This window comes from Passer domesticus, chromosome Z, assembly GCF_036417665.1.
Source record: "Passer domesticus isolate bPasDom1 chromosome Z, bPasDom1.hap1, whole genome shotgun sequence".
In the NCBI taxonomy this organism is placed as follows: Eukaryota; Metazoa; Chordata; class Aves; order Passeriformes; family Passeridae; genus Passer; species Passer domesticus.
In genome coordinates, this window is record NC_087512.1 from 58,348,772 (window position 1) to 58,371,092 (window position 22,321).

At 35.1% G+C, this 22,321-nt stretch overlaps 1 protein-coding gene across 19 annotated transcripts in view; it reads right to left on the minus strand.

The window, feature by feature from the left end:
• The window catches only part of MEF2C (myocyte enhancer factor 2C), a 119,910-nt gene that overhangs the window by 18,714 nt on the left and 78,875 nt on the right, over positions 1–22,321 (minus strand). For 7 of the 19 annotated variants that reach the window (XM_064405821.1, XM_064405816.1, XM_064405818.1 and 4 more), the window contains 4 exons: positions 17,448–17,591; positions 10,803–10,989; positions 9,617–9,664; positions 1,519–1,611 (listed from right to left, as the gene is read on the minus strand). In XM_064405821.1, coding sequence (XP_064261891.1) covers positions 1,519–1,611; positions 9,617–9,664; positions 10,803–10,989; positions 17,448–17,591 — 472 coding nt within the window. Of the gene's footprint in view, positions 1–1,518; positions 1,612–9,616; positions 9,665–10,802; positions 10,990–17,247; positions 17,386–17,447; positions 17,592–22,321 lie in introns of all 19 variants that reach the window. The other 12 variants (XM_064405825.1, XM_064405829.1, XM_064405822.1 and 9 more) reach the window with 5 other exon arrangements.

The window sequence follows — 22,321 nt, forward strand, 5'->3', positions numbered from 1 at the left end:
TAAATTTAAATGGAGCAGTAAGCCAGGAAACTTTCCACATGTTAAGGTAGCACAAATGAAAATAGAGTAACTTTTTCTCTTGTCTCTCATCATTCTTGAACATCATTTTAATAATTCATGTCTTGAAAAATTGGAAAATTTTAGGACTTTGATTTCTTGAACATTTGAAATTGTCACGTTCCTCCTTGTTCCTTTTTTTTCTTTTTCTTTCTTTCTTTTTTTTTTTTTCCTTTTTTGTCATCCCAAAGATATAGAGATATACTGAATGAAAAATTCTCTATGGTGGTCTAAAGAACTGAAGTGGGAGCAAGAAGTACACGATACACAATTTGTATGTCCTTTATTTGATCTCTTACTTGTTTATTCTAGTGCTTTTACTGACAATATGGGTTGAGAATTCACAAGATCCTTAGGAACCTGAGATTAATTTTAACACAAAATGAACTTTCAAATTCTTGAAGGAGTTCCTCCTCTTAAAGGAGGAACTTGCTAATTTCAAGTTTCCAATAAGTGTACGCTTTTACTTGTGAAAGCTTTAATATTTCTTCCAAGATGCATATATACATTGGATTTCATGGAGGAATTCTACTTCCTATTTGGTTGTACTACATGCATATGTCATATAGTCATATGACATTTTGACTGATCACCAAGCCTCTAAAAAAGAATTTTAAGTACAGAATTAATACAGATAAACATGAGAGCAAAGTATTCTGCAGATTATCTCTACTTCAAAATATATTTATGTGTACGAAACAATCAATAAAAATTTTGCCAAATTTGCATCCAGTTTTTCACTGTTTTATCAGTTTATTTTCCTATTTTCTGAAGGAATGGTAATTGTTCTTAATAATAATTAAAATGTAATGAAAAGTTTCCTTTTCTCTCTTACTTAATTTATTTTGTTTTGTTGGGGGTTTTGCTTTTTTGGTTTTTTTTTTTATACACACTGAAGCAAGCTATGGTTAATTACCCAAAATAAAAAGATACCAACAACAAAGAACTAATGCTAGGAAGATGTACTGTTGTTCACCTAAAAATAATTTTTAAAAGAGATAACTAAAAATTCTTACTCATATGTCACATTTGTCACATTTCACAGCAGACAACTGTTGCTAACTGCAAATAGGAGAAGAAAACCAAGCTGCTGCTACCCTCATACAGAGAAAAAGGAAATCTTCACTTTTAAATAGCTGCCCATTCCCACTACACTCAACTAATGGACCTTCTTAACTGAATTATGGGGAGTCAACTCATACAGATGTGGTATTAAGAAATCTAATGACTTTGTGTGGAAGAATTCTCAAACATCCTGTGAAAGAATCAGCTACTTTTTCAGGACGGCTGAAACAGGATGACAGTTCAGAGAACACTCAGACTTTTGGAAGAATGGGAGGAGAATGAGAAGAAAACTACCTCAATGACTCTGTTAGTTTTAAAACTAACCACTTAGAAATATAAATATATGGTAGAGATTTCTACATCAACAGAAGTCTAAGCCACCTCTCTTCAACTCACCCATTCTTGCCATGGAGGTCCTATAACTGTCAATGGTAACTTCCTCTTTAAGTTTAAAAAGATGAAAAGGGCTCTGATGGCATTGCAGTTGTCCTGCGTGTAGGATGAAAGACCATGAGAACAGAAAACTGACCTGTGCATCGTACTTCATACAAACACTTCACTGCTGGGTCAAGTGCATGGCAAGCTAACCTGATTACAAAGATTGTGGTTATATTTTATTGCTATAAGAGCTGTACTTAAATGTTTCTAAATTTGTGCTTCCAGTAAGTATTCTCCCACTTTAGGAGTTCACACCTTAAAAAAAATAAAAAATAAGTAAAGCTGGCATCTGACTCTTTGAATTAGCCTGTGGCTACCCACACAAGCACCTCTGAGAAACCCGTCAAAACAATTGTCATTGCAATTAGTCTTTCCAAGTGGCTGGCAGATATTTCAGCACATGGACTCCCTCGTTGCAATCCTTGGAAATAGGATTGTATATCATAGACAATGAGGGTCTGTAGTAAGTTATACACTTAGAGAAGGGGGGATGTGCTTTCTTCTTCATCATTATTCCTTTTTTTCTTTTCTTTTTTTGTTTTTTAAAATTTTACTTTTAAATTCAGCAAAGAAGCAGAGCAATAGATGATCAAAGTTAAGGTCCTGTTTGTGTATTTTCAGTCTTGCACTACAATTACTATTGCCAGTATACCTATAATGTAATGTCCAATCATGGCTCTTACTGTGGTAAAAAAGGTGTCTTACCATGCTAAAACAGGTCTCCTGCCTCTACCACTGGTGTTGTATCTACTTCCATGAGAAGATAGCACAGTGCAATGCCCCTGACCTTGCATAGTTCTCCGTCCTCACTCTCACTTGTCATTTACAAAAGTTAAGTCCACGTTCTGCAGTAGGAATGCACTAGTCTTCCACACTAATATGTAGTCTAATAGGAGAGGTCAGTGCCTCTCCTATTAGTGATGAGGTGGTTGTCTGAAACATAGCTTGCATCACAGCTTTTCCAAAAAATCTTGCTGAATCTCCAACTTATTGGCATAGCCCTGATCTCTGTAAACAACTCATATGTGGCCCTCCCCTGAGATCTGAGATAAACATGTATCCTAAATATGTTTTCAGGACTTAACCATACTCTTATAAGTACACTAGTTGAAAAGATGCTCCATTTTAGTCCTGTTTATGCAAAAAATGAGAAGTTGTTTGTTTAGTTTTTTTACTATGGGTTGTTTCAACATTGTGATAATTGGGAAAAAGAAAGCAGCACCAGAATGTGACTTATGTCAGAGAGAAAACTATATTGCTGAAAAATATATTACTTTCTGAAGATATATAGGAGAAAAACACATTCCTGGGAAGAAGAGAGAACTTATCTCTTTTGACTGCCAGAAAGACTCTTTTGACAAATCATGACAAGGAATCACAGAATGGCTTGGGTTGGAAAAAACTTTGGAATACTCAGATTCAAACCCCCTGCTAGAATTTACTCAAAACTCTATCCAAAGTGGCTTTCAGTACATCCAGGGGTGGGGCACTCACAGCTTCTCTGGGCAGCCTGTGCCAGAGCCTTAAAATACTCAATCAATAATTCCTTCTGAATACCTAATCTAAACCTGCCCTGTTTCAGTTTTAATCCATGATCCCTTTGTCAATCATCTGCTTTTAACAAAATATTTGTTGATTATGAATGATTTCCTTTCTGGGCTGTTTGAAGTCAATTGTCATTTTGAGGAAACTGCTTTTCAATGAAAAATATTTCAATAACTGGTATAATTCCAATTAGAAATAGGATGCCTTATTTGAAAAGATACCTAACCCATCCCTGTCTCCTTGGGCTTCTATTATTGGGAGACTGCTCCAAGTGTTAGCACAGGAAAAATGACCTTGTAAGAGATTTGGAAGACAAAGGGAATGGTTGGGTTCAATATCTTAATTGGTGGATCACACTGAAAGTTAAAGAGTAGGGGTCATGTTAACTTAATACTGTCAGGAACTTCCATGTGGGGCTGCAGTCACAGCTTCAGGAGGTTTATAAGCATTTCTTGCTTTCTTTCTCACAGCAAAGTCATTGCTCCAATCCAGATCCAAGATGCATCAGCTACTCCTTTCAGGACAGGCATAAAATACAGACATTTTTCTAATTTGCAACGCCTTCTTCTATTTTCTGAATTTGAACAAGAATATGTATTGCCGTGTACAACAGAAGACAATGTTGTGTCTTAATGAGCAAGAATGCAGACAGAAAAAGCAGTGAAATCCCCGTCTCATTTAAAGAAAGCATGAAATTCCCCCATACTTCAGTTGTAAAGGGATTTTATCTAAAGAACACAAATTAGTCTTGAGGATCATTTGAAACTTCTTGTAATAAAGGAAGTCAATCATGCCTGTCTTTAAGATCCCATTTACAAAGAACCAGTTCATATGACTCAGTTGTTCATTACATGTGAACTTAGGGTCTTTTCAAACCTTTCAAGCTTTCTTTTTATAAATACAAATATTGAGACATTGTTATTAGAGACAGAGAATAACTAAATATACTATTAAATTGATGTCATAATGATATTTTATGAAAATACTTTGCTAGGATTTTTCTCCTATTCCTGCTGAGAAGCATCAGAAAAAAAATGCAAACAATAACTATCTGATGGCTGTGGAATGTGGTCTGGACGTTGTTCACCAACAGGTGCATCTTTGATTTGTCCATTTGGATTGTTTCTACTTAATGACCAACTGTGTCAGACTCTCTGAGAGTCACAGGTTTTTGTTATTCATTCCATTCTATTCCTTTCTAGCTTTCTGATAGATCCTTTTCCCCTATTCTTTGTAGTATAGTTTTAGTATAGCATTTTAATATAATATTATAATAAATCAGCCTTCTGAAACATAGAGTCAAGATTCTCATCTCTTCTCTTGTCCTGGGACCCTTGAACACAACCACAAGTCAACACTTACACAACTGGTAGAAGCCTAATAAAGGCCAACTTTTTACAGATTTTCATTGAAGTATACTGAGAGTGGGCTTGCATGGATCTCTTTGGTAAGAGGTCACATGAATTAGTTGAAGACAGATACATCCAACCTTTGTATATGACACTGCAAGATTTTAGAATTTTTTTATATGAACAGCAACATCTAGCCTTTCAAGCCTATTCTCAAAATTTCATTGATGTGAGTTTTGTGTGTTATTTGTTACTAGGAATTAGAGTTGGAAAGGCCTGTGTTGACATAGACATAAAATTCAGTAGGTAGACTATTTCCTTCATACCATGTATCAGACCTGTCAAACAAGTTTTAGTGTTCTGCCTGCTTTGACAAAATCTCCTACCTGTAGGTACTGCCCTTAAAACAATGAAGAAAAAAAAGTATCTATCATCTAATCTATCTATCTATCTATCTATCTATCTATCTATCATCTATCTATCTATCTAATCTGTCTATCTATCCATCTATCCATCCATCCATCCATCCTACCATGTATTTGCATTTATGCATACATATATATATTATAGGGGAGAAAACCTTGGAAGAGGAACACTTAAAGGCATAATACAAGGGGAAAAGGAGAACCAGAGCAGTTACATTTTTAATTTCTTATCCCACTTCATGGTTTTAAGTCAACATGCCAATTTATGAATTCTTATTGTTTGGATTTGGCTCTATTGCATCACAAACTCTGTTATGAATGACTGTGTGTCCTTTCTTTTGTGCTGTGAGATTCCTTGGACAGGAACTATTTACTTCTGTACCACATTTTGCCCAGTCTTTGGGCCAGAAGTCTGTGGGTTATTGCACTCAAGTAATATGCGACAGACAACAACTTATGCTCTCTGTGGCAAAGCCTGTTACTGTCTTACTAATAGGTAACCCACAAACTGTGGTTTGAGAAATAGTTCTCCAAGCTCATTTGTTTATTTAACATATTTCACACTTGTTGTCCAAGAATTACCTTCTCTTGACTATACCAAGGGTAGTGTGAAGAATACTTATATAACATTTCAATTTATTTTTAAAATAAAATTTGTTTGTTTATTTATATTTATAGCTCAAAAAGTCTTTAATGCAGTTAGATGTCTTTGAAATCATGGCTTAATTTTGGTGCTGCTGGTCAGCTTAATTGGGCAGATTGCACATCTTTTTACTACATCACTCTTTGAGGATATACCATCTGGATTGCTTCTACCCTGAGGGAATATAAATTAAAAATTGCTACTACTACACCATAGCCATATAGCCATAATATAGCCATATTCCCATGTAGCTAGAAATACTAGTAGAATATATAATACATTCACCCACTGTCAATACACCACCCAGAAAAGGAAAAGGAGAATGAAGGAGAATGAAAGCACTAGCAAATTATGATAGTGGCTGGCAGTTCAGGACCTCAACCTTCAAAAGATGAGAAGGCAATTGTTGGTCTGTGGCTAATTTCCAGAAGGAAATGACTTGCTGCTGATTCATGACATGCTGCTGATTCAATACAGGATTTGGTTATTAAAAAACATGGGATAAATTTTCCACAATGCAATGCTGATCTATTCAGTTTCTAGTGCTTTTTAATACAGGTTTAAAGGTAGTTTGAAGATGCTAGATTGAAAGACAGCAAGTGCTGAGTTCCTCTGACAGGGTTTGTAGAGCCCCAATAACTTTTGAATAACTTTCTCCTTTAGTTTAATATTAATGTCAAGATGGGGGCAGTGCAGAAATTGAATAGGGAAACAAACATATTACAGAAGTAAAGTGTTGAAGTAGGTATATATTTTATGATACCCGTCATGGATTTAAAACTTGAGATGGAAATTTTCCTTTGATTTTATTATTTACAGTTTTTTTAAGTCTATAGAAATGCTGTTTATATAAATTGGCTCACTCCATTCAAAAGAGAACTTTATTACAAAATACAAAATATCTTTCTCTGAAAGGCATACAAAGGGAAAAATAGAACCCAGTCTAAAAGTAGAACTCACTTTGAAAATCAAAAGTTCAAAGGACAGATGCAAAGACTGTTCTATTTTTAAAACTTTAAAACTATTAAAAAAATTTAGTTTTCTATCAAACTTTCAACATAAACAATAAGCCACTGAATAAAAACTGAGTTGAGATAATTGACAGTACTAAAACCTCACAGATACTTATTTGTGTTCAAGTTGCCTTTAAGAGTTTTGTTAAAGACTACAGTCTATTAAAATTAAAAGATCTTAAGTAGTCTATTATGTAAACAGGTAAATATATCACTTAGCCTTCATATTAGTTATGCAGTAAACTAAAATGGATTTATAGTATGCCTATTGGGGTCCAAAAAGTTCTTGTTCTGTCTTTCAATCAAAAGCCTCTCTTTTGAGGAAACAGTGTCAAAAACATTGCTGTATTTATAATTTAACAATGATATGAAATGTGAAGATCACTCCAATTTTGTTGGCCGTTGCTACTATCACATGTTAGAAACTACTCACTCAGTGTTTGGCTGAGAACAAATTTACTCTTATGAATCTAAGACAACCTTGGTTAACCTTAAAAATACCATATATGGTAATTCGTTCTGTAATGAAGAAGTAGTCAACTTTCTAAGTTCTGTTTATGTCTTGGGTTAACTCCCAAGGTAAATTGTGGATCATTCCATGGTTACTACTTGAAATAATCCAAAGCAATGAAAAAACATACTTCTTTAAACACTGTCTTAAATAATCATTTTCCATTTCTCATATTGCAGTGACAATGCAATTTATTTTGATGCAATTTATTGAAGTACTGCAGAAACTGAGGTCTGGTGGTAATAACAAAAAGTAGTTTCATTTTATAATGACAAAAATGAAATTGTTTAGACTCTTTCTCTTGGAGTATATTATTTTGAATATATGCTATTTTTTCACATTGTGGAAAAAATGCAAATTCAGAAGGTTCTAATTTGGCCAGAAATATGAACCCAAACATGATCATGCTACCAGCTTCTCAGATGCCAGAAAGAAGAAAACACACAGGTTTTTGTTTCTTGTGTAAAATTATGAACAAAGAGAACTTTTGATATTTTTTCTTCTTTACCTTAAAGAAAGATGCCTGTTCAAAATAGCGCCATTGCGGAATGATACAACTAAAAGGATTCAACCTTATAGTGACCTTTCCATCTTCCTTCAGCCCTTCATCTAATTCTTCCTATTTTTCTGCTTTAAGGAGATTTACAAAACATTTCTTTAATGACATTTAAAGCTTTTATTTTCCAATAAAGAATAAAGACTGTTCCTTTAATTAAATATTTATGATGTATTCTCAGCAGTGTTCCTCATATATATGCTGTTCAAATAAATTGCTTACTCCAAAATTGCATTGTTTGAAAGCTTAATACAATTCCTTAATTTTTGAATAAGAATAATCAAACCATTGCTTCTTATGCTTAAGTATGCTTTTAATATATTTCCAAAAAAACTCCATATTTAAAAAGAAAATAAATCTTCAGCTGGTGTAGTGATACACAGACTTTATTAAGAGCAAGGATTATTAACAGAAATGCACATGCAGATGAAATTTTATTTTAGTGTGGCCCTGTTTTAAAATGAAACACTGCCATCTTTACTAATTGCTTTTCAGCATCTATTTAAAGGAATGGGAGATCAGTAACAAGGTGATGATATTTCTATATGAGCCAGGAGAGGGAGCCCCTTAATAGGGCGATCAATTCCTATGTCAGTCCCTCTGCCCCTGTTCCTGAAGTTCTGCTCAAGCTCACAAGTAAGATGAAATGCAAATACTGCAGAATGAATATTTCTTTAGTGCTGTGTCAGAGGTTAACAGGAGACAATAAAAAAACCTATAATTTTGTGTCACCCTTTTTTTTTTTTTCTTTGGGAACAAAGGAGACTGATAGTGAAGTTTCCATGGTCTGCCTTCCCAACTCCAAAATTAATACAAAACAACTCCCTAAATCTTTAGTATGTGTTTAAAGTGCCTTTCTGGTACAGTGCTGTGCAGCTCCAATTGTACTGTGAATGCATCGCACAAATATCTGTGACTCATCTATGTGTGAAAATAAAAGGGGAGTGGAGGTCCCTAATTCAGGCTGAGAAAAGACAAGGAAGAAAAACCCTAAACCATTATATCCAAAATTTCTTTATAAGTGATTTTAACAGACAGTATTGGAATTGCCATATATATCAGCCTTGATTTATAGTGCACAAAATGGATCTTCCAACTATTTTTCTGTACAATTCTGCCTGAGAGCAGTTACCCAAGAAAAACATCATGCTTTACACATTATTTTATGTGAATATACATGTTTACTTCTCAAACTTCAAAAGCAATTTTGCCATTGTCTTTTGTAATCTCTATTTGTCATAATGCAACATTGCTGATATTGCTAACAAATCCCTGAGTTTACTGAGCAAAGGGGACTACTCTGACAAGATTGCTTTGATAATACAGACCTCAGCAAGTACACTTCTTCGTAGTTCTAAGGGAGCAGGACTAAATGGCATATCTTTTTCTCTGCCTGGGTATTTTGAAAATCCTTTACCTGTTGTGTATCAAAGCAGTAAGCAAATATATATGACAAAGCTTAAGTTAATTACTAATTATTTAAGAAAATGCTAACAGATTTTGCTGACTAGAAATAGTCTTAGAGCAGGGTTTGGAAGTACAGATTACACACAGTACATTGAAATACAATGAGCAGCTCACTAGTGAAATCTTTATTCAAGCTTAAACTAATAAAATGAAGCCCTAATTCTACTCAAGTCAATGGCAAACCTTCCCAGAATGCAAAAAGGTTCAAAGCTTCTCACATTGACCCTACCAGGAGTTTTTCTGGAACAAGGCAAAGCAATGTAACCAAAAGTTTTTATGGAAAGGTTAATGTGAAGGAAATCAGACATTTGTTTCTGTGAAATTTGTTGAGGTGCAAGATTTTAGATGCTGGTGGAGAACAAACCTCTTTCTACTAATAAGAGAAGCACAAATGCCAATGAATGCTCCACAACCCAGCTAAGGGAATTAAAAAAATGTAAATGGATTTTTACTATCCCCTCTCCAAAATGGAGCTATTTTTGAACTCAGCTTTTGAAGTAACTCCTTTATTCACTTGAAAAAATAAGTAGAATTTTTCTCTCTTTACCTGCACTGGTGCCTGCACCGGTTGTGAGGTCCCCACCCATCAAGCCACCTGGGGGTTTGAATGAAATGTAAATAAGCACAATAAATTACAACACTCAAACATTCAAAATATTTTCTGTACCTTCAATCAGCCTGCTGTAGTACCCATTATTATTTCGTCTGACTTCAACACGCAGTTGAATCAGATCCATAATTATAAAATCGTCATGTTTGACGTTACCTGTATAAGACACTTGCCTTTCAAGGACAAACAAAAGATGGAGTACCCTTAATTTCCTTATTTTAGTTTCATGCTTCCACAGCATATGAAAAATTATGTTTGAAAGCTATGTATAGTACTCCTTCATTTGAAAACTATCTTTAGTTGAATGCTAGTCTGAAAAGTAAAGGATTGGGAGGAAGAGGCTGATGATTCCTGGAGAAGAATGCAACTCAGAATAAATACATATCCATAGTTTTTAATTTTCTCAGCCTTTCACAGACATTTACACTAAGGATTTTTAAAACTTCTCTTTGCACTTGGAAACCTCAAATGATTCTTTGAGCCTGGTATACTTAAAGATCTTGATGTTGCTGGAGGCAGACAGATTGAAACAACCTAATCCCCACTTACCCTAATCAGAGACAGCTCTGGTCATCACCAGAACAAAGCACAACCCCTTGCTATGTAAAGTACTGAAGTACAGAGCTCAACTAACATTAACCCATCAAGGAATTTGTGAGTGAATCAATAAAAATAAATTCTTGATTTAGCATGTACACTGATTATTTAAGTAATCAGTGTTCTAATTTACTTCAAATTTTGCATTGGCTACATTTTCTTCCCTGTTTTATGTTATAATGAGTACTTGCATGAATTAAGTAGATAAACTGCCTTTTTATGAAAAATCAAAATCATGCTGTCTGCCCTTCCGTCCTTTATTGACTTCACTGATTTCCTTCAATCTTAGTCAATATTCAGTATTCTGGTGGGTTTTTTTGGGTTTTTTAATGTTTTGTTTTGTTTTGTTTTGTTTTTGGGGTTTTTTTTGGGTTTTTTTGTCTCTTGATTTTTCAACACAGCAGTTTTAGACAAGTTCTTATGACTGTTAATGTTCTTTTTTCTTGGAGTACAATTTAAAGTGACCCGAGGCATGCAAGGAGCTGATAGTAGAGCATTTGAAGGAATGGGATTGAACAGAGCCTACCTGTGTTACCTGCACTTGGAGGCCGATGTGACACACCAGGAGACATACTATTCCTTTGCAAAGAAGGATGAGCCAGTGGTAAAAGGTTGGGGTTTCCCAGTGAGTTGACTGGGTTACTGTATACCAAACTGTTGTGGTTGGACACTGGGATAGAAACTGGCATTTCAAAGTTTGGTGGTGGAACAGCCTGTACAAGCAAAAATGGAAAACAAATACAAGAATAGTACAAAACTGAAACAGCCTTTAACTACTCTATATTTAGTTCAAATATTTTGTACTTGATGGTTAAAATATTTGTGTTTTCCCCTTTTTCCTAAGACTCAAGATAAGAGTATCAAAATAATTACCAAGTCTTTTAAATATGATTTTTGAAATAATGATTCCATTGTCCTTTAATACAGCTTGCACATTTATTTTGTGAAACCTAGAAATTTTTTTTCATTTTTTCTACTTTTTTTTGTTTAAAACAAACCTCTGCCTAATGCAGCATAATTTCCTATTTGTTTCATTCTTTGAAGTCCTAATTGTTCACTTGTCACCTTAATCTAGTGCCATAGATTACTGCAAGATCAAGATTACATGACAACGGTGACTTCATCACATGGAAAAAATTGGAAGGGATGGAATACAAAAGGGAAGTCTCTAATTTCAGCTTGTGTTGCCTTAGTAACCCGAATTACCCCAAGTCACATAAAAGATGCCAGCACAATAAAGCATTTTTTTATGAGTTTCTATTTTAGATTGGAAGGGCTTAAAAAAAGTAAAGTTCTCCTCAGGGACAGCAACAAATACAAGAAATTTAGATACACACTAGTCTTTGTCAGTTATTTTTTGGGGGACGGAAGTGGTGTTTAGTGATGCTTTTTCAATATCCTATTTTCATACCTAATAACATAATCTTCTCCTGAGCCACTTCCCATTGCAAGAATGATTTAAAAAAACCCTGCAAATAATGTACCACACTAACAGAGGTTGTGAGGAGACACATGTCTCATTTGCTCTTAAGAAGCTCAGTTCAAGTTTTCTTGGCTGGTTGTGATTTTGTTGATTGGGATTTCTTGGGTATCAATTGCTTGAATTTCTATAAAAGTCATGACTACATTAGAAATCCATATTTAAGTTATTTGTTTTAAAAATTAAGTTTTAAATTTCTTGTCTTTTTGATCAGAAAATCCTTTTCAGAATTACCTGACAGAATTTTAAGTATTCAATATGTGAATATAGACCCTCAATTTGCAAGTTTTCTAATATTTATAATCTTATAAGCTTCAAGAGCTTAAACATATCAAAAAATTGTTTCAAGTACACTGGTAACATATTCCAAGGGAGGAAATTAAAGGTTTTAATTTTATTGTTGGCAGCTGATAGTACTGGTATGTCTTCAAGGACCTAGGAGGAGAGCTGGACATATCAACTGCTTGTCAGGCAACCGAGGCACCCTGACCTTGTGCCACCTGTGTCTCTTCTCTGGCTGGAGCTGTTGGCTATGCCCTCTGTATTACAGTACTATCCATCAAATTAAAGTTATCTCTTAAGGTTGTTTTTTTCTTTCTTGGTCCTCTCTAGGAACAGAGAAAATTTTACTCTAAATATGGAGGAATTATTTTGCCTAACCACTGAAAAAAAAGCAAGATTTTCAGGGTATGATGTTAAGGATACTTTATGCAAATGCTTTTGTATTATTTTGAAGCATTAATTTAGCTCTGATACCCTCTCCTTTTTTCGAGAGATAGCCATAGCAACAGTAGTTGAATAGATGGACATGCTGGCATTGCTTCCCATCCTGGGGGCACATGGGAATTTGCTTCCCTTGGCTGAGAAGCTGAAATGCACTCTAAGGGCTGTATTTTTCATAGAGCTGATTGATTTAAGTAGAGGTAGGAAAGGAAGGTGTTTTGGGAATCCACATGTTCTACATCTAATCTACAGATGTAAGAATCTACATGTAATCTGCACCCTTATGACTCAGGTCTAAGCTCCTTGAAATAGGGTCACATAGCATAATCTGAAACATTGGAAGAGCTTGAACGTATGTTTTGGTCCTTCTGTTATGTCAGAAGGATCAAAAATGTTCCTAAATCCCATGTTAGTCAGAAGCACATGACTGTTTGTGGAGTTCAAAGTCAGTGTTTGAGCTCTCCATGTTTCAGTCCCAATTATAGCCTGATGTGATGGAGTTCTCTCTGCCTGGTGGCTTTGAGCCCATGGACCTGCCTGCTTGAGTACCAGTCCATGTTGCAATAACTGTCCAATAAAGGGAGCACTGTGCATAAGGTTTACATCACCCTGTGTCACAAGATCTATGAAGACTACCTTCTGAATCTGGGTAGAGACTATTATTGTCTCTATTTTCTTAATAACTTTTCCTAATCTAAATTTCTGTTATCTAAACTTAAAACCCTGTACTAATGCAAAACTGAAGGTCTTGCCATAATTCTAAAAGCTTGTTTGCTTTAACCATTATTCTCTTCCTTCTAGTACAAACCAAACTGTTCAAGATTCTTCTTTTTCTACATTTGTACAAGAGCTCAAATCTTGGTAGCTCTTTGAGTTGCCAGTCTGCCTAGTCATGTAAAACTGTTACTTAGCTTTCATTTTGTCATTTAAAAATTATATTTTTAAAATAGTTGAATTATTTAATTTCTGTACTAATAGTCTAGTTTTTGTCATTTTACCCACTACCTAGATCAACTTGCATCTGTTTACAGAGCACTTCATAGGCAATTTTATAAGGGCAAAGTTAGTTTACTTTCTGCTTTTCAGCACAATATACTATATCTGAAACACCGTAGTTTTTATTTCTTCTTCACTACGGTCAAAAGATAGAGAGAGAAGTTTGACTGGGTAAATATCAGTATTAAACACTATATTTCTAGGTACAGTTTTCTCTTTGCCTAACTTTATTAAAGTGTCCTCACATAGAACTGCAATGTCCTGCAGATTCCCTAGTCATTCCTGGTGAGCCATAGGTCATATTGATTCCATTTCAGCTTGATGAACAATAAATTTTCTGATGCACTTGTGTAATACCTAGATCAGCAGGAGCTAGGGAGGAACTGAGGCCATCTGAAGTCACAGAGCAGTTCACATCCATACTACTAAACTTTCTCAGCCTCAAAAAAGTCATGACTACGCATAGACTGACAATTGGGAATTGTTCCTGGCTTGGACTAACAAACAAACAAAACAAAGAAATTGTCTGGGAGAATGTCATTTGGCATCAAAGGTGTCAAAAGCCTGATAGGGATTGTTCAAAGAATTCACATCAGAGATACGCACACTTCATGCTGCTTTAGTGGTTTTTTTTTCTTTTTTTGCTAATTCTAATATAGACAAAGTCTATACTGTCATGTGTATAAAGTTTGCCACACTTTGCCTATTTTTCTCCCTCTCTTTGTCTTTTCTCCTTTAGACACTACTGTCAAAGAGCGCAGAAGGCTCACCAGAGATGATACTGCCAGTGTACAGCACACAATGTTAGACGCTCATTCCACAAGCAGTGATATGTGATGCCAAGCAAAGTGTTGGACACTCAATCCCCTGGGAACTTAATGGGCCAAACATTCTGTGTTAAGTATTGGTTTTATCCCCCCATATTCAACCAGGCCTTCATTCATTTAAACAGAGATACTTATAGCTTCCTTCTAGTGAGCTATTTCTGTCTTCTCCGCTTTCATAATTTTTATTAAATTTGCAAATAAGTGTCCAATTTTTATCAGATGGTTTAGAACAATATGAATACTTATCCCCAGAAAATTATCTGAGGAAACATTATTGGGTTTAGTTGTTAGGAGCAAATGCCAGTGTTGTTTTCATTTGGCAGCAGCTTTTTTATGTTACAAAACCAGGCAGAGGTAATGCATTGTTTTATACATTCTATAAGTAGTGATTTAGAGACTTGACTCAGTGACTTTATTATTAATTTTGCTTTCTTCTCCCCAGTTTTCTCACCTACCTTTGATGATCACAAGTAAATGAATATATCTTCCCTGACTTAGTTATTCTGATTTGTCCAGTTAAGGAAATTACCGTATATAATACATAATATTTATATATAAAACCAGGCTGTTACAAATTTCCCTTATGTATGAGTTGTGATCTCGATCTTGCTTATTACATGTTGGCTTATGCCAAGAGAAGGAGCTCTTGTTGCGTTACCAGAGAATATCTACTCTTTCTTCCTATTGTGGTAAGCAGCTTGATGGAGGACAGAGGCCCTAATCTTGTGATGTATTCAGAGAATGGCTATTCTGTCTTATATGAAAAAATGCTAACATTTTACTGTTCTGTATCTCTGCAGCATCTCTGAAGCAATTGCACAAAAAGATTAATACACTGCAAATCATAACCTCCTGAAAGGTAGGAAGTTGTACCCTAAATCACCAATTAATTCCTGAAGTAGGACTATATTTGATGTCAAAAAGTTATATTTAATGAAAGCAACTGGAGGGAAATGCCATTAATTTTGGGAAAACAAAACTGATATACCATGCTCACATTAACTGTCTGGTTTCTAAATCTTACATATTTCCTCAGTTTACAGAAAAGACAATTTTCCCAAATGCTTATAGAGGTAAAGAAAGAGATAGAACTCACTACTACAGGAATGAAGTTTTTTTTCCAAATTTTTTTTTAATTACTTAAGATTTCAGATGATTATAACATGACCTGTTTTGTTAGGAAAGAAAAGAAACAGGTAGCATGAGATTAACAGATGTTCTGAAGGATCACTCCAAATATATTTTTAAGGCAGAAAAGTAGCTTGATGAAAATTCTCTCAGTTTTATTTGAAAAAGCCAAAAGTCATCCTTGAAAGAGCAATGGCATGAAAGAATGACAATTGGTTAGATTTTGATGTGAAAAAGATTTAAGCAGTCTGGCTTATAACAGTCTCCCTCAATACTGCAGTCATCATTTGTCAAGCTGAGTTGCATCCTGAGAAACCAAATTAATAGTGACAGCTTTAGAGCTGTTTTGTTGAGAAAAACAGCTTTCCAAAAGAAGCAAATAAAATGGGAGGTAAAAAAATTTGGATAGATCTGTATTCCTCCCTGATATTCTACATACATTTTGAGCACCCTTAACCAGTCATTTTATATATTGCTTTATAAAATTTGGTGCTTTTCTAGTCTAGTCACCAAATATTATTTGGTATCCTTATATTTTTCCAAAATATTTTTGGCTTTATGTAAGAGCTTATTCAAGTTTTAAGTATCTTGAGTGAAAAATCCTTCTGCTGAGAGTTAATAGAAAGAACAACTAGAGTGCTGGAGAGAGAATCCGAGCCTCCTTAAGAAGTATTCTCATCTTACTTGTCAGATTTTTTATGTGCAATTGACTAACAGTATAGAAGACACTGTGCATTCTTGGTATCCAGACAACATTTTTGGCAGATAACCATGCAACCTTTGTATGGGAATGACATGAACACATACAAATCATCTCTTATTCTTGTTTTTTAGAAATAAGAAGTTACCTATAAAAATTCAAATGCCTCTTTGGATCTGAGCAAATATTTGGTTTCCTATTTTTTTTTCCACAGACACTTAGAAAACCAATCAAATACAACCTCCAAACCTCCATACTTGTCTTTTACAATGTAATATTAAACATAATGACAAATAATTCATCCTTTGTATGTCTCGTGCAAAACAAATAGGACATGCAGAGTTATTTCTCTTAGATATCTGGCAAGGCACATGACTGCTTGTTAGAAATTTTGCCTTGGTTAAAACAAAATTTAGCTCATGTTAAAGCATTAAAGTAATGCTGATGACGTCAAAGCAAATTATCTGATAAAGCTGTAAAATCACCCCAACACACAAACATGTCTGAGACCTGCCATTAGGCTCTCATGCAGTCTGTTTCTCTGCAGCGAGCAAGTAGCTGTAACCCTTCAGTGCTGCAACTGAACTTAGCAGAGACAATTCTAAGAATTTGAAGTTACACACACTAAACACACTAATTGAAGTTACTAAACACACTAATTGAAGTTACTAAACAAAATTGAAGTTACACACACTAAGCACACTAATTACTATATATAAGGCAATTTCAGTTTTACATCACTTTTTGTATATCACCACAGAAAGTAGTTTGTAGATTTGTTAGCCTGTCCACACAGAAAGATTTCCACTGTTATTTTTTAAGTATAATTTGGGCAAGTGGTGTGGTAAAACACTTCTGTAAATCAAGTGAGTATAGTTCATATACATATATTTCACTTCCTTCCGTAGGTTTCATCCATAAGAGGCTTTGTCTCTTTCTCAGAGTTAGAGACTTGAAAGAAAAATATGCTGTGTGAAATTTTCTCACCACACTGTTTAGTTATATATTTGGCTATTAAAGCCTCTTTCTAGCTGAATTTACTTCCTTAAGAAGCCAGAACTGAAAGGGTTAACTGCGGCAGTTATCAGCAGACAGCCATCTAACCTTTGGTACTTACAGGTATTTTATGGCTCTTGATCATATTATCAAATTCTTCATTAATTTTTTTATATTTTTCTTCAGTGCGTGGGGTGAGAGCATAAGAGGAGTCAGGATCAGGGCTTTCACAAGCTTTGTTTTCTTTCTTGTGCAATGCCTGCCAGATTCAGAGAAATATCAGAAAGTAAAAAAAAATGAAAAGGAACTCAGAGTACTTACACATAATCTTTGCCTGCTGATCATTAGATCAATATCTTCATTAAGTTTTCTGTACTTGTCCTCAGACTCAGGGCTGTGACCTACTGAATCGTCTGCATCAGGGTCTGGACTGTCACAGCCATTAAGTCCTTTCTTTCTTAATGTCTGAAATATATAATTTGGGAAGTTCAATCCTTGACATGGACTGCTAGAAAGACTCAGCAGTGTTAAAGAAAGACTAACTGCTCATCACAGAAAAGTGTTAAATTACAGTTTATGGAAAGAAAGCGACTAATGACCCACCACACTGGTGTGTGGCTTCCAGTAATGAGTGAGGACCATGCAAGGCCTCTTCTGAAGCTGGTACCAATCATTAAAGAATGAATCTGGCAACTAGCAAAAAGTTGTGCCTATGCTAGTATCTCCCCTGCCTCATGATTCCCATATCCCACAGCATTAAGGGTTTAAGCTAAACACAGAATGCAATTTATTTTAACATAAACCAAACTTAACATATATATTTATACTGTTTACTGTGGAATACACTGATGTTCTTATTTTCTTTTAAGGAAGGTGCAGGAGGAGCAAATGGAAAAAGAATTCAACCTGCAACAAATTTAGGAGTCCATTTCTTCACAGAGGAAGAATAATTACCCAAATAGAATTCAAGGACTTTAGCAATGTAGTTCCTAAGTCTATGCTTGTGATAGGACAAGAGGGAGGACAGAGTTGATGATATGGCTATGAAATTACAATTAAGAGCTTCTAGACATTTACTTTTTATTGACTACACTTTGAGTGTTACAAATATGCAGGGCTGAAGCTTAATGCAGAGGAAAAAGCACTGCTAAAACAGATGCTTAGTGAAAAGTCAAATGAAGGAATTTCGGGTTCAGCTATTCAAATACACACAAACATGATTATCATCACTAAGATAGGAGAGTTGAAAAATCTTAAAACCAGAGTTGAATCAGTAGCTTACAATTCAGCACTGGCTTTAAAAAGGCTTCAAAAACTGATCTACTTTTACAGAGCACCAAAGAACAGCCGTAGGCTACAGCCTTTTAAGGTAAAAGAATATGAGAAGAAGGTATAGAATCCTCAAGTACAAGCAGTAGTACATAAAGCAAATATATTCACAATTTCTCATATTTAGCTTCTAGGATGAGTCACACAAAAACTCCTCAAAGTCTTGGCTTTATGTACTTGGCTGTCTACAAACTTTTAAAGTTAGCTTGCAGTCCCTTCTGTGTTGAAGGCTAAGCAATCTCAATTACAATGAAATATCACATATTTTACCATTAGTAAGTGGCCAATGTGCACTGTCTGTCAGTATGGGATACTCTGGTATTGTTTTGCCTTCTCAGAATGGTTGTGTATCAGCTTTTTGTTCCTTCAGGAATAGTACCTTTCATAATTATTTTTTTATGACAATGGTCAGCTTACTACTGTTACTACCCTTAAATATTATAATGTCATGCCTGGTTCTTATACTATGGAAACACCCCTGAACCTTCCATTTTCATCAACTCAACAAAGTGATGGTGATCTGCTGTACAAGATCTGAGCCATCAATCTCCCATTGCAGACCTCTGAAACAGATTTAGGCATTTGTGAAAGGCTGGCTCAATGTAGATCTTTCTTTTCAAGCTTCATATCGATAAAGACTTCAAGTCAAATCCATGAGCTGCTTCCTTAACACTAACAAAATTATAATCAATTGGAACAAAAACTTGAGATGCTAAAACAACCTGAATGATTCCCTACATCTTTTTCCACTCTCCTCACTTTTTTATCTTTTAAATGTTAAATGTTCACTTAGCAAAACAGACATGATATCTACTGCTAGAAGCTTGAAACCACCCAATTAGCAAGATGGTTTTGCAATCAGCTGCTGTTTAATAGATTTAAGAGACACAAGAAGACATAGTATAAGCAAAATATTGCAATCTCAACTAACATTCTTCTCTTCACATAAGCACAAAACAGTTTTCCTCTGAATACCTAAAATATTCTGTTTCAAGCTTAGATCAATCTGTCCAGACATGAAACCAAGATCAGCATACTTGGGACCATTTCCAGAGCTCATATGATACATTCATGGAGTCCTGCTGATTCCTATGGAGTCCATGAGGACTGATGTGGATGTGAGCTGAACTTTGAGATGACAGACAAAAAGTAATATGAAAAGAGAAGAACCAGAGGAATGCTTTGCAGCCTCTTTGAATCTTTTCCCCTCCCATCATTCACAAATCCTTGCCTGCTGCTTTCACAATACTATGTCTATGAGAAGCAGATGCATCTTGCCCTCAGTATACTCACAATGCCCTAAAGTTCTGCAAATGATTATTTAGCACTCAGTTGCTACTGTGGTTTGTAGACATTTGGGGATGTACTGCACCTTTCAGATGCTCAGAACAGGAAAGACAATGTGAGCTAACATTGTCTGCAATGGAGACAATGTCTTGCAACAGTCTCCAAACAGACTGGATTCCTTCCCATCCTATTCCTTCCCATAGTAGTATTTTTACTAGATATTTACTTTTACATTATTTTCATACCTTTAGAAAGCAGGTTGCTTGCCACACCAGGCAGAGAAAAAGCAATTTCTATTTTCACTAGAAAAGCCAAGGATGAAATGTAAGAAATTGTGTCAATATTCTACCCAAAATTAACTTTTGCTCTAAAGAGAAGAAGGCAAACCTTTCCCTTGCAAAAACCTATCAGTCTTGTGTTTTTGGCTGGTACCTTGGCTGACGGTGCAAACCAAGCTCAGTAATGCAGACCACTTGCTCCCTGCCCATCACACCTCAAAAAAAGTCAATTCACATCAAATCAAATCAAATCAAATCAAATCAAATCAAATCAAATCAAATCAAATCAAATCAAATCAAATCAAACACAGACACAAACCCTTAACCCCCATCTAGAAAACACTACAGAAATCCCAAAGAAAAACAAGAATGTGTTTCAATGAGATGAATTAAGGCTAGGCAACAGGAATTTCCACATATTATTTCCACTAAGAGGCACAGCTCCTTGCTTTGTGGGTGCTAGAACTAATGCCTAGTTTCCTGTGAATTTCATTTTGGGGTAAAGTGCAATATGTAGAGAAGATCTCATGTGGAAGGGTCTTTGGGGATTTCTCTTCTCAGTACCCATCCTTCTGCTTACCCTTTGCTGCTTCTGTTTGTCACAACTCAGGCTGAAATTCTGCCTTCAGCTGAGAGTCTTTCTGAGAGTAATTTCTGGTTCTCTTTTCTTGCACAAGAACATGAAACTTGTTAGAATTTCACTGACTTGGAGACCCCTCCCTTTGTACTAGATTTGCTTGGCAATGAGAAAAAAATGAAATTGTAAGGGAAAAGACAGAAGAATGGATTGATAAATTACACAGGGACAGGAACACACATGTTCACATCAAAGTCTTCCTCTGGAGGGGAGAGCAGGCTGGAAGTGACGTGATTAAACTCTGCACTAAGGTAATAAGTTGTATCATGGACAGAAGTAATGACCTGAACATATTAGGATTATCTCTGGCTCCTCAACATGCAGGCTACAGTTTTCCCTATCTTATTATCTTGTTTGTTATTTTACTTTCCTCCATGTCATTAACTACCACATAAATCCTCTCTTTTTTTTTTTTTCCCTTCTTTTTTTCCATTATTGGTGTTACAATGGAAATTATTATTTCCATCCTTCAACACAACACAATTTTGTACAGCACAGGTAAAAGTGATGCTGACCACTGTCAAACTGATTAACCCTTTTCCACAAGCTCTCCAAACTTTGTTTCAAGATTTCCTCCTCTATTTAGCGTCACCTCTTGAAAGAAGAAGCTGGTTCTGGAGTCTTTGACCCAGTCTTACAATAATTTTGAAATAATTTTTCTTATGAAGTTGAGTTGTCACAGTCTCTTACAAATCCTGGACAGACCTGTCACATCCTCCTGGAGATTAGCTAGCTTCCAAAGATTTCATTACTATTCTGGGAATTTTAAAAAGAATAAAATAACACAAATGTATAGTGTATTGCACTCTAGAGCACCCTAAGCCAGATTTCAGTTATTTTTGAAGAAAATAAGCTATTTTTCAACTACGGAAGCGCCCCTTCTTCCAAGCAATCAAACAAGAAATTATATTGGACTCCAATTACCTGCAATTAGCCAAGGCATATGAAAAACAAAATGGTTAAAGGAAAACAACCTTTGGCTGAAATGTGCTGTGCCAGGAATTAGCCTAAATCCTACTCTGTAGATCTCAGAGAAGTACTAACTTAGTGACATGCTGACTGCTGCAAAATGGAGTATAAACAACTATTTGCTTTCATTTTATGCAAAATTTATAATCATTATGGAAGCTAAAAACAAAATATGGCAGTAACACGCAGGTCTAATTTTATCAAAGCAATGAAAATAATCGAAATTTTGAAGAATTTTGAGAAGAAAAAGCCTTTCATTTTCCTAATCTAATCTCTGTTTCTGCAGTTTTACCCTCCAGATTTTTTAGGGTCTTTTTTAACATTTATTTAACAGAATGAGTGGAGAAGGTTAGAAATTATTTTAATTTTTTTCCATCTCATAATTTAGTTTGTTCATCTCTCTTTTTAATTGGTTTTTCTGCTACGGAACTGTAACAGCAGCTCTCTGACCACAGAGAGAAAAACAACTTTCCCAGGCATCATTCTGGAAAAGCCTGTGAGAACATCAGAGAAAAGAATGAGAAACAATTCTTATCTTAACTCTTACTAGTATTGTAAACATGTAAAAATATATTATAGAAATGTATTTACCAAAGAATAGTTTCTTAATTAACCAATAGTAATAGTATTTAAATTAGAGGACCTAGTAGGTCCAGCTATATAATATCTATCTAAAAAACTCAGTAAGTTTCTCA